We start from the raw sequence: 13721 nt of genomic DNA, 5'->3' as shown, positions 1-13721 counted from the left end.
CAGCGTTTGTACTGTGGCTGCCTTTTATCTTATCCGGTGTCTTCCTGTTCGCACTGTTTAAATTAACAATCGCATCAATGGGGTCCCAAACGTGGCGCCCAACTTCCGCCATTTACAACAATGGCGGCGCATCCTTAACGTCATTTTGACATCATCGTATAATGTATACGCATGACGCATTGTCCGCTATACAACGTCAGCCAATCAGATTTCAGCGCTGTCTCTCCATCCTTGCGCAGTATACTTGCGTGAAATACACAATAATAATAATAATTGGTTCACAGGAAGAGAAAGGCGCAGTTTATGTCACACTTGCTCTGTGGACATCTGAACCGAACTGTAAGGGAAGGGAGGAAGGTGGGAGTGAAAGTGGTAAGGGAGAAAGGGAGCCGTAGTGGAGGGCTACGGAGTAATTTCGACCACCTGGGGATCTTTAACGTGCGCTGACATCGCACAGCACACGGCCGCCACTTCGTTTTGCCTCCATCGAAACGCAGTCGCCGTGGTCGGGTTCGAACCCGGGAACTCCGGCGCAGTAGTCGGGCGTCTTACCACTGCACCATTCCGGCGGGGAGTTTTTATGATATGCACTTGTGCACATGCATGTGTACTGCGTTGGTGCTGTTTTTATTTAAAGAAAAAAGAAGCGTTTATTGGGTAAACTACGCAGTTCACGTTTTTGCGTATTATATCAATGTTGTCATTCTTTTGTTTTCGTTACTTTGTGCATGACGGTGCTGCTATTTCGTTTTAAATACATTTATATGCTATGTTATATGTATCAACGCCCCCCCCCCCCCCCCCTCCCCCTACTGTAGTGCAAAATGACGCTGTGGGTGAAAGATAAATCGTAATAATAAAAAATAACCAGTACATTTCACCCCATCTGTAATACAAGCACGGGTGCTTTCCTCCCTATCATATAAACCTTTTTTCCTCTATAATTACTTATATTTACTATCCAGGAGCATGAATAGCTCTACTAAAAATCCGTTTGCAAAGTCACGTCAATTTGACGTCACCGCAAAAGCCATTCCGACAGCTCAAAGTTTCGCGCTACAAATTTGAAACACGTCACTGTTTTGAGAGCCAATCAGAAAAACAATATGGCACCGAATAGCGACCATGCTTTCAACGGCCCCTGGATGGCTATCTGTAGGTGTTTAACCTTTCCATTGCTTTACTTTTTAGAAACAACCCAAATCTGTCGTGTTTGAATCGTAATGGTTTTACCTTTCCGTATTTTTGTTCCGAGTCCTTGGATAATTTCTTTTTTTTTTTTGCTTTTACACCTTTCTTTATTCACACGCTTTGTAAATGTCAATGCTGTTTACATTGTCATCCTGCTTCTTTTGCACCGTACGTTTGCTTTAGCGTATATTTGTTACTTGCTTAATTTATGCCGGGTTCTTTACCTCTTAGATGTTTTGCGACACCTTAAAATAAAACGCAGTTATTCAATTCGAGCCGGTTATTTTGTAGTTTTTTTTTTTTTCATTTTTGTCTTGATGGCACCTGCTTCTACGGTTTTCTGCTCCCTTATCATGGGACATTGCTGTTCATTGCGCGTACTTACCGAGATGATGTTTGCATGGCTCCTATATATTCGGCGTTGTAAGATACTTAAAAATATAGTTGCTGGCTCATCTACATCTGTATCATCCTTATCTCTTTCTGCGTTTTCTAAAAACCACAGGCCCAACGGTACTGAAAGGGGTAGCATGTGCTTGAAAGAGCCGAGAGGACAGGCATAAGCGCAGGCACCTAACGATGCCAATTTATTTGGATATTAACTTAATTCCGCGCAGAGTATGGTCAAGAATTGTGCACCATAAAGACACAGCAAGTGAACCCCGATACAATCGCTAAGGTACAGAACCTCAGAGCATTTCGCGAACCGGTCGTTCGGTAGCACTTCCGGTTCTTCGGATACGCCCCGGAATATCGGCGATCTCGTCAGGAACAACGTGTGCGCCGTCTTCGGTGAACTCAACGACAGTCATGGGGAGGCCAGGACTGGGATAGACGTAGCCACAGTTTTGGCGGTGGTCCCACCACTCCATAACGTTATTGTAGTGAGAAGAGTGGGCTTCGGGAGTTTGGTATAAAGCGTCGCAGAGTGCGCAAAGCGGATCTTCCGGTTCCTTGGGGTAGTAAACTTCTTTCCAGGTCAAGTAAGGCAAATACTCGGTAACATTGTAGCGCAAAAGGTTCAACTTGTCAACAATGGCAAATGCGCTATCTTCTTTTGTTGTGTCGTAGACTGACCCTGGAGGGACGACATTTTCGATGCTGGTTTGACCAAAGTACACGGGGACAACATCCCATTCGAAAGATTCATATATAATTTCTAAAGGGTGATCAAAACAAGGAGAGCTTTCGAGCACGAAAACGAAGTAGTACTCTCGGGCAGCCAACATCATACATTCCGTTCGCGTATTGCAGAACGGGCGGCCGCAATCAGAGAACATGTAGACGTCCAAGGTGTGATTGATGTGCTTGAAATAGTTCTCTGTGCTGTTGGGCATAAACCGGACCTCTTTCCCATTGGTGTTGTTACGCAGCGGCTCTTCGCATTCGCTTACGAACACGACGGCAGTCTTCGGTTTCAACAGGACGAGATCGGTAAGCCAGAAAATTGGCACACTGCGCTCATCGTCGTAAGCAGTGAAGTTCTTATACGAGACGACGACGTCCGCGTCTTGTCGGAGAGACATTGTCCAATTGAATAGATGAGAAATTGCTCGAAAGGCTATCGATGGTGGTTTTGGTGCTCCTTCCAGCGTCGAGAAGACCCACACCTGGTCCGGATGCCGTCGTCTAGGCAACTTGTACGGATCTATACGAGAGGCGTCAAATATAATAGCGTCACTTGCTGCGAGGAAAACGTCGTACTTTGTGATATAGCATGGTTTTCGCTCAGGCCTGGTCATGCATTCCATTAACATTCGCTGTTCCGTGGGAGGCCAGTCATTGTCCTTAGCAGGTGTCCAGAGCAGGATTCGAGGGTACGTATTGCCCAGGGTGGAAGGACGGTGTCGCCAAGGAATCCATTCGCCGATAAACTCCTGATGAGTAGATGGAATCATGAGGAAGTAGAAGGCACACTTTAAGGTTACTACGAATGCAAAGATGATCCCGGTGGCTTTCAATAGGAAAGTGAGGTACGACTGCGGCTCCAGTGAAATGGCACGGAGAACAGGAGGCTTGTGGTCAGGCTTGCCAGGCTCCCCCATGGTTACTTGGAAAGACTCTGGCGTTGTTGAGCCTGGGGAACGATGAAGACAGAATAGACATTAGCAGGACGAACATTACTCTGGGCATATTAGTGGCACAGTGCAGCGTTGCCGTGGTTAGAGCACCCTAACTTATCACTCTAGAAATGAAAACCATTCGGCAATACATGCTCTAGATATTTCCTAGCACTACAGTTGCCAAGCCGATGCAGTGCGAGGACACAGCGAGAACTTACTTGGCGATTGTAAAATTGCGATCCAACGCAGCCTACCCGGTCTGCCTCGCTTTGCGTCAGGCACCGAACTAGCTGCGGGTCTGCCATTGCAAGGGGCGTTTATCGCTCGTTCAGAACACGTAACGTGTCACGTGGTTACTTTCATTTCTCGTATCAGTGCAACCGTATTCGGAATCAGTGGAACCAAAAAAAAAAAAAAAGAAATGTAATACAATCAATTTTTTTTTACCCTTTTCTGTTTAGCTGATTGTAAGACACTCTTGTCTGTTCTTTTGACCGTTTGATGGGCGGTCAGTATTCTCTGTTAAAGACTTAAAGCTGGAATAAGATATTAAAACACACATACAACATTAAGAGATATTTATTTATTTATTTAAACATGCACCTACATTTGCCAGCAGGGGCATTACAGTAGGGGGTAGGGGGCATATAAGTTCTGCAGCTAAAGCAGGAATGAAACTCTGTCAAGAGCACGAAACACCACAGAGCGCTGACTGAGTGGGGCATTTGTTCAATTTGTACCGCAAAATTTCATTCGGGAAATAAAATTCGACTAAACATAATAAATATGCAGGCCCTTCTTTGTTTGCTACGCTTGAATTGGCCAATTCACGCCGCCCGCAGCTATGCTGGTGCCTTTCCGCGCCCACCATGGGGCATATTTTATTGATGGCTATTTTTCTAAGCATTTTGAATCGAAAGAAACCTTTACCCAAGATCATTGAGCGGAACCACACGTAAACTTTGCTGTCATCATTGACCTTTAAACGCTAGCCTCGAATGTTTTCTAATCCATTCCCACCTGGTAACCTGCAAGGCGCCTGCTAGAATTGATATCCTGCAATAGACTTCCCTCTTTATCAGATTCCTTATGTTCACCCTTTCCCACTTCTCACAGTTATCACAATAGAGGGTTTGTGGTGTACAATTAAAAGAGGAATCGATATTGTTCTTTTTGATGGTTTCGTGTGGTTACAAGTTTCGGAGCTACACATGTGTAATGAGGGGCGCTGCAGTGGTGAGCTGCAGATTGAGATGGCCTAGTTTCGCCTTCATGGAGATTGGCTGCTGTGGCCGAGATCGAACATACAACTTCTGGAGGAGTGCAGAACGCCGAAATCACTGAACCTCTGTGGTGGATATGGTTCTATTTTGGTGTTTCTGCTATCGCTATTACGCTCCGTGTCACGCCTCCGATGTCAGTGTCCGATGTCAGTGGCTTGGTAAAAGCAGTGCATGTACAGGCGTGGACATAAGTAAATGAAGCACACTTTTCCGTTCAAATTAAAATCACGCCTTCTGCTCTAGAGATAAAAAAACAATATCTGTCCAAGTGAAAGGGCACTGGCGTCTACTACCGGTTCGCACATACCGACTGCCAGTCTCAATCATGCAATACGTGAAATGTTTTAGAAAGAAATAGAGTGCTCCGTTTATTTTTTTCCGCACCGGTAAATAGACGATCGTATAGATAATCATTGTAATCAGCGATATACGGGAATAATAAGGGATTGTTTGTAATTTCAGCTCCGGTGATGCACTTGTTTGTATTCTGAGACGGCTCAAAGACGCGGCGGAGTGTACCCCTCACAGAAAGCTGGTTGCTAATGGCGTTGATCGGATCTCATAACATTGCAGGTTCAGAACATAGCATGAAATCGCGCAAGTGACTGACAAATGCCACCGTGAAAAGCAAACAACAGGGACATCAGGACACTCGGTCGGCGCCATCGCCTTCTCTGATAAATATTTGCCATTGTGTTTGTAATTTGTATCCTACAGAGCATTCGATCACGGTTCTTCGAGCTACCTCCGCGCATTGCACCGCCAACACCTGTCATTGGCCCTGAGTACAAAGTTGATCTGTGAGCGCGGCATACACGTGCCAGCTTATCGTTTTGTGTTACGCCGGTCGGTGTGCGTACCGTTCGTTTCATGATGTCTTGTTTACTGCAATGGGAGGTTATCGCGAGTCATTTCTTGGGCTGCTGACACTGCTGACACTCAGGTAGCACTAAAACGTGGTAGCAGTAACTTTTTATTTATTTTTTTTATCAGACTTTCATATATTGATACAACGTCCTTTTTTTCCTCGCGGTTTTGAAAGATAAGCTTGTTCTAGGCCTAATTAGGCATTTTAACAACTTAAGCAAAACCTTCTTTAGAATGTGGTGCATAAACCTTAATCGCGAGAGCATGCCAGCCAGACGATGCACACCTTGACGCTTTGCCAGGAGCAATAACGAGGGTGACACTTCATTTCTACAACAAATCATAAGAAATACGCGCAAAGTACTCACCTCTGAACGGCTACTACTGAGATAATATTATATAGCCATTACTCTATGATGCTGCACGATTGATAGTGGTTGACTGGTAATAAACAAATAGTGGCGATGTGTACGTAATTTTTGATAGACATAATTTACGACATCCTTTTGCAAAATACTGCTAATAAGAGGACGTCTTTATCGCAAAAACAATGGAGAAACGTTTCGGGAAACAACGCTTGAAAAATATATGTAACGTTGTTTTACACTTACAGTTTAAATATATAAAATTGGCAACGCAATTCAGGACAACTTTTGGTTTTAATGTTCAGATATTTTTGCAATAAAACATACAGCGTTCTAATGTTTGTTTACAATATATTTGTATTTTAAACAGCACAAGCAAAATTTTAGTTCCAATGTTATTGTTATCACAAGAAACACGCGCAAATCACTCACTTTCGGACGGCTACCACTAAGACAACCATACACAGCCATTAGTGAAGGATGCCTCCCGATTGATAGTGCATCACCCTTAACTGCGAGAGCGTGCAAGCCAGACGTTTTTTAAGAACTAACGTTAAGCGTTACTTCATTTGTAGCATGCTAATTCCATCGTAACATATAATATTATTCGAGTTTTCGTACCAATTTCATAGCATTATTAAGACTGAGCTACATGTGAGCGAGAAAGGAAGCAACGCGATAAGGCGGCGCGGCGAAAGCGATCATGGTTTGCTCTGTCGCCTACTGGGCAAGATACATGCTCGCGACAACGCGAACCGACGGCAGCGTGAAGCGGCGACGACGCTCTGTGTAGCTGGCATATTGCACAGCAAAACTATTTGCAAATGTAACAACAGTCATAAAAATTGCAAGAACTGGACTATTTTGCGACAACAAGCAAAACGAAATGCATTTACAATACATCGTATTGAGTTGAAGGACCTTGTTTGAAGCGCTTAACATGTGTGAACTTGCGCTATACAAGTGGTCACGTGACCTTTTTTATTTTGTTGTAATTAGACGTTCGTTTAATCATTGGCCAGTCACCATTATTCGTACAGAGCGATAAATTTACGCGGCAATGCATAATCACAACTCAACACTGCAAAAAAAAAAAAAAGCGTGCGAAAGGAGCGGTAGTGACGTACTCTTCGCGTTCATGCTATTGGCTGATCGCGCATGCACTTCAGGGTGAACGAGCGAAATTTTCTATTTCGGCATATCCGAGCGACGTGCCAAGCGACACATGAGATACATTCGATTATCAGTCCCGGACTGTCCGGGACTACTTGCTGACAGCTGTCCGGCATTCGATTTTCCTCGGGCAACTGAGAAGCCCCGCCCACCAGTAAAACTCCTATGGTGGCGGCCATATCAAGTTCGACTCCAAGTGCATTCTGAGTACTTTTTGTGTTCCTGCAGACGATATCGTGCGCTAAGTAATAACACAAACTCCAGCCTTACATCTTCGCTTTCTTGTCTTAATTTCTGTAGACAGAAGCGTCCAGAGCTCCGAGCACGGATTGTTTGTTCGTGCTGTCATGTTCTTCCCCTGTTTCGCAATCTTTTCAGTGCGCAGGTCTGAAAGCGTTGCAAGCGAACTGCTGTGTACTGAAGTAGCTAACGCTTATTGTACTACATGCATTGTGAAAGGAAGCTAGGTCGAGACGACAAGGCCAGCGATGTCTTGTCTAGCGTTTTAATCCGATTACGAACCCAGGCGCGTGCCGGAGCCGGCGCCGCAGAACGATGACGATGGTATGTACAAATGAAAGAAGATCATGGCATGTACAAATTAAGGAACATCCACGGAAGGCTCACACAATCTGCCCGTGGGGTCGGAAGCGGCCAGCTTGGCCGCTCCTAACTAACAGATGCACCGCGGCGTACAAACGGTTTCAAGCGAGAAATATGAACAATTTCAGTTCCACGGTGGCGTCGATCGGCTGGGGGATCAACAGGCGTAACTTTGTAGTTCACTGGGGAAGTTTGGCTGATGGCTTCGTAGGGACCAACGTAGCGATGGTGGAATTTGTCACAAAGGCCAGGGGTGCGTAACGGTGTATAAAGTAGTACCGTCTGTTGCAGAAGTTTGCGGCCCAACGCGCCGGGTAGAGGAGCAGTATCGCTCCCGAGAGGCGGCGCTGCGCCCGCCGGCGCTGCCTGGTGACGTAGCTATAAAGAGTGAGGAGGCTTGTTCTCTTCTCCTCATCCCGCGGTTGATATCGCACATCTTTGCTCTCAGCCGCGGGATGAGGGGAAGAGAACAAGCCTCCTCACTCTTTATAGCTGCGTCACCAGGCAGCGCCGGCGGGCGCAGCGCCGCCTCTCGGGAGCGGTACTGCTCGTCTGCCCGGCGCGTTGGGCCGCAAACTTCTGCAACAGACGGTACATCGTCAACAGGACGAAAAGAGACCACGCGATGTGTAGAATCATAGCGACTCTTGCGGTCTTCCTGGCACGCTGCTGTGTTGAGGCGGGAAAGATGACGGCATTTGGCCACACGAGATAAGAACTGGGTAGGTACTGATGTGGAGTAGTCGGGCATAGAGAAAAAGGAAGTGTCGATAATTGTAGTGGGAAGAAGGCCATAAACAAGAAAAAATGGAGAGTAACCGGTAGTCCGCTGTACTGCTGTATTATAGGCGAATGTGATGAATGGTAGAATAGTGTCCCAATTTCGATGATCTGTTGTGATGTACATGGATATCATATCCGATAAGGTGCGATGAAATCGCTCAGTCAGACCGTTAGTCTGGGGATGGTAGCTTGAGGTTGTCTTATGAAGCTTGGGTGGATGAGGCGTTAAGAACTTCGGCAACGACTGTCGATAAGAAGGCCGTCCCGCGATCACTTAGAAGCACCCGAGGAGCGCCATGAGGCAATACAATTGATCGCAAAAAGGAATTTGCTACTTCTTGAGCGGAACCAGTCGGTACAGGTGCTATCTCAACGTAGCGTGCGAGGTGGTCGACAGTTGTTATAATCCAATGGTTGCCCCCATTGGCTAATTGCTGTGAGCGGGGAGCGTGTTTGTTTCCAGAGTCGTCAAAAGAAACTGTTGTGATATACGTCGGGGAAAGAGATGGTCGGCTTTGGTCAGAGGTAGAAATGCACTGGGAAGAAAAACAGTAAGTTGATTCCGAAAGTGGGCAGAGAGAAAGAGCGTCAGCGTCTTGGTGTTGGTGTTGGCGATCAGATTTATAAGTGACGTCGAAATGGTATTCTTGAAGACATAGAATCCAACGGCCAAGTTGGCCTGTCAAATGTTTGAGTGAAGACAAGTGCCGACCGTATAAGTAAGGGCGAAGTTTTTGGACAGCCCAGACGACGGCAAGACACTCCTGCTCGGTAATGGTGTAATTTTTCTCAGCTGGAGTCATAGTCCGAATGGCGAAGGCAATAACTTTCACACGCGAAGTTGCATCACGCTGCAGAAGTACAGCGCCAAGACCGTGATCACTGGCATCGGTGTGTAGGATGGTTGAAGTGCTGTCACTGAAGTGACCAAGAACAGGATCTGATGTGAGGGCGTGTTTTAGATAATAAAAGCAGTTTCACACTGTTCAGTCCACACGAAAGGGCTGCGTGCTTTAAGTAGCTCATGAAGTGGTGTAGCAATACTTGTAAAATGCCTTATAAAACGCAGGAAATAAGACGCCAGGCCGAGGAAACTGCGCAAATCTGTAGTCCGTTGTGGACAAGCAAAGTTCAAGATCGCGATGATTTTTTTCAGGGTCTGCTGGGCGAATGCCGTCATGGCTCACCAGATGTCCCAATATTTTTGTTTCCTTCTGTGCGAAGTGGCACTTTTCGGTGTTGAGCTGAAGGTCCTCTGAAGCGAGACACGTGACGACTTCATTCAGGCGCGTGAAATGGTCTTTAAAAGTTGACGAAAAGATAACAATATCGTCCAAGTAACATAAACAGGTTCTTCATTTTAGGCCACGAAGTACAGTATCGATCATTCTTTCAAATGTCGCTGGTGCGTTACAAAGTCCGAAAGGTATAGCATTAAATTCGTAAAGGCCATCGGGAGTTGCGAAAGCGGTTTTTTCTATGTCGTCCTCGTGCATAGGTATTTGCCAATAACCTGAGCGGAGGTCCAAGGTCGAGAAATATTCGGCGCCTTGGAGAGAGTCAAGGGCGTCATCAATTCGCGGCATCGGATATGCGGGTAATTTTGTTGAGTGCGTGGTAATCAACACAAAAACGTACCGAGCCATCCTTCTTTTTAACTAGCACTACTGGGGAGGACCATGGGGTGGTTGAGGGACAAATAATATTGCTACGGAGCATGTCATTTACATTTTCTTCAATTACTGTTCGTTCAGAGAGGAAAACCCGATAAGGCCGTCGGCGAGCGATATAGTTACCTTCAGTAATTAAGCGATGGTGCGCAACACTAGTCCGTTCCAGTGGTGGGGAAGTGGCATCAAATATGGCTTGGTGGTGTTGAAGCAATCTCAGCAGTTCTTAGCGTTGGTTCGGCGTGAGGTCAGGATTAATAGTCTTTGTGAGAGCAGAAAGAGAGACGTCTGACGAAACAAGTTGCTGAGGCAGAGGGGCGGTGAGCACCACCAGGGAAAAAGGTTCAACATCCACCATGCAAGGGAGAGAAGTTCCTTTTGGGAGCACGACGGATTCACGTGAAGTGTTAGTGGCCGATACTGTCGCTGAGCCATTGCGGAACCGGACAAGGCTAGACGGGAAGGCGATAACGCGTGCAAGATGACGATAAGATGGTGCTATGAGTACGTCCCCGTCAGTGATGTGGTCAGAAACAACAGTAAGTAGTTTTTCGCACTGAAGAGGCAAAACAGTATCAGCGGCGGCAGAGAGGGGATGATGTCGTTCAGAAAAGTCAGATGAAAAATCGCTGTCTGTCATATGGATAACACGGTCGCCACAAGAAATTAACGCTGAAGCTGTTGACAAAAAATCCTATCCAAAAATCATCAGATGCGCACAAGGTGAGAGTACAGCAAACTGCATATGATGTCGGAAGCCGTCGATAACAGCTAGTAGGTTCACTTCGCTGAAGGGCGCAAAAAGACGTCAGTGGCTCCACGGAGTTCAGGCCCATCATATGGTGTTGTCACTTTTCGCAAACGGTACCACAAATCAGCGTGAATGACAGAAATTGCTGCCCCTGTATCAATCAAAGCTTCGACCAGTAAACCTTCAGCGAAAACAGCAATCACATTATACAGGCGATCAGGGGGACTTTTAGTAAGTTCGCAGAGTGCAGTTTGACGTCCGGAAAGTGCAACACTTAGTTTTCCGGATGGCGGATAGGGAGAGTATTTGCGGGTCGGAGAGGGAAACTGAGCGGCAGTATGGGGATGGGGATCGGCGTCGGGATACATGGCTCCCACGAGGCTCAGGCGAGGATACTGGAGGTGGGGAGGATCGTCGAGGTGGGCTTGGAATATACCGGCGTTGATAATATGAAGTTGAAGGCATGTCACTTTCGAAGGAGTCGTAACCACGGCGCTCGTTCTGAAGGCGGCGACGACAGAAGCAGGATGTAGGTCCTCTAATTCCACAGTAATAGCCGACTGGTAGGGAGGGGCGCCGATCTGCGTAATAGGGTAGTGCAGGTTGAGCCGTCGCCATTGCACTGAGGTGATTGTAGGTTGGTGCCGGTCGGGGTGGGGGAACCAAAGGAGGGGGGGGGGATGAAGCGACGTGCGCTTAGGTCGGCGCTAGGCGGATTGCAGGAGGTTCGGATGCCGTAGGGTGGGTGATGGTTGCTAACTGTTCTTTAATCATGTTGCGGAGAACGGCGTCATTAGAAGGTGCGGAAGAATGATCGCCCCCGTGTTGACAGAAAGGATTGAAGGCTTGGAGCTCCTCGCGGATGATTGCTCGAGTTATTGCCCGCAGATCAAGGTCAGCAGAGGTCGGGCCAGTTGCGAAGCCGGGCTGTATTCAAGAGGACTGCAGCTGGCCGAGGCATTGGCAGGTTGTAATAATTGAATCAACACTTGCAGGATTCTGGGACACTAAGGTGTTATAAGCCACAGAATTGATCCCTTTTAAGACATGGTGTACGCGTTCAGGTTCCGTCATAGTGAGACTGATACGCCAGCAAATTGCAAGTACGGCCTCTATGTAAGACGAATATGATTCATCAGGAACTTGAAGGCGGGAAGTGAGCTTGTTCTTCGCGATCTCAGTCCGTACTGCCGGGTCGGCGAAGTATTGTCGGAACTGCTGTTTGAAAGTGGTCCAGTTAGTAGTGGGGGGTTCGCGATTAATGAACCAGTTTCTGGGGACCTCAATGAGGTAGAAAGAAACGTTGAGTCATTTTAAAGCATCGTCCCACCGGTTGTAGGTTCCAAATGCTATCGTTACCTTTCGAATGGCTGGGCCATTGGAGGAATTTCGCTAGCAGCAACGCAAACCAACCCTGCACTGAGTTCTGTAAAACGCTTCGCTTTCAGGCATGTCATGCACCTTTCACAAAAAACATCGATTGACTGGCGCCTCTGTTATCTATTTTAGTGTTACACACACGCCAAAAGATAAACGTGCGTTCGGCGTCACTGCGAAAGAACTGAGAGCTGGTGACATGAAGGTTGGAATCGCCTGCTGAAAGCAAACGATGGAAGCAGGTTGCAAGGCCACGTGACCATCACGCTGCTTCCTGTCATAGCGGAAGCCGAGACCTGTCAGCAAGTAGTCCGGGACTCGAATGTACCCATGCATTTCTGTTCGCTCGAAGGCTTCGCGCGATATGTGCTGCTGTTGCATTCGTGTGATTTTTCGCTTACATGTGGCTGCAGCCTTTAACAATCTGTAGTATACGGCGATGAAATATCTAAAGCAAGTCGTGGCACATCAACACTTGTATATTTGTGCTATGCTAACAAAAAAAAGATAAAAAATTTTCTAATAGTAATCTTTGCAATTGTTCAGTTAATTTTTATCGGCTGTAATTGACCACTGAAGCTAGTCGCATTTCAAGTGTATTATTTGTAATCATTTGCCTTTCTGTTTCCGCAACGTGTACTGCAGGTCTGAGCTGCACACTTACACCACCTGTTAGTCACCAGGCCTTCTCCGCTGATGGGGAGAAAAGCTGCCTGATTCATTCTCAGCCCTCGACAAGCGGACTCGGAAATACGACTATTTCCGTTAAAAAACACACACACACACACACACACACACACACACACACACACACACACACACACACACACACACACACACACACACACACACACACACACACACACACACACACACACACACACACACACACGCACACGCACACGCACACGCACACGCACACGCACACGCACACATACACACACACACACACACACACACACACACACACACACACACACACACACACACTCGCGCGCATGCCCACATTTTTCAGTTGATCAATGGGCTTCTCGGCGACTTCCAAAGCCCAGCTCACCGCCCGCAGTTGTACCACAGGTTTGGAGCTGATCACCTCAGCCTCCCATTGTAGTGGGTTATATAATAGCCATTCGGCTTTCGGTTGGAGCTCAGGGCACATGTGGAGGATATGAGCTAAGTAGGCCTTTTTGGCATCGCAGAGCGTGCATTTGGGGGTGTACAGACCTGGGTTAACCAGTCTTCCCATCGTGATGGCCGTTGCGCTACTAGCGCTACAGTCCTAAAGTTACTCGTGGATGATGGATGGAATGTAATATAGGAGCGTCCCCTTTGAAACGGAGTGGTAACAGTTGCTATCATGCTCATCCCCCCACCCCCTCATATCTTAATTATTGTTTTAGATTGGTTAACTATAGCATCATTCTATTTATTGAATTATTGTTTCTTCATTACTAACATTATGTCACTCTTCTGCTTTTAAGCCAACAATCTGCCAATCGTTTTTTTCTAGCTTCCACCGCAGGTTTAATTACCCGGCCACTGGTATCTCTGAACCCCAGAGCTTCAGGAAGAGTGACGGCGCCTGCATCGACTTC

At 46.8% G+C, this 13721-nt stretch overlaps 1 protein-coding gene across 1 annotated transcript; it reads right to left on the bottom strand.

Moving 5' to 3' along the window:
* Nucleotides 1–1731: 1731 nt before the first annotated feature.
* Nucleotides 1732–3574, bottom strand: LOC146204232 (alpha-(1,3)-fucosyltransferase C-like). The gene is made up of 2 exons (XM_084589165.1): nucleotides 3473–3574; nucleotides 1732–3268 (listed from the first exon to the last, which is right to left on the bottom strand). Exon 2 carries the CDS (start codon nucleotides 3234–3236, stop codon nucleotides 1881–1883), a length of 1356 nt encoding a protein of 451 aa, XP_084445291.1. The 5' UTR covers nucleotides 3237–3268; nucleotides 3473–3574; the 3' UTR covers nucleotides 1732–1880.
* Between the last annotated feature and the right edge of the window lie 10147 nt (nucleotides 3575–13721).

Source organism: Amblyomma maculatum, chromosome 1 (genome assembly GCF_055883805.1).
Source record: "Amblyomma maculatum isolate TAMU_Amacu chromosome 1, ASM5588380v1, whole genome shotgun sequence".
Classification (NCBI taxonomy): Eukaryota; Metazoa; Arthropoda; class Arachnida; order Ixodida; family Ixodidae; genus Amblyomma; species Amblyomma maculatum.
This window is presented reverse-complemented; position numbering and strand designations above follow the sequence as displayed.

Bases quoted from the DNA above. Each gene is read 5' to 3' on its own strand.
- LOC146204232 (XM_084589165.1), bottom strand. From the start codon at position 3,236: ATGGGGGAGCCTGGCAAGCCTGACCACAAGCCTCCTGTTCTCCGTGCC.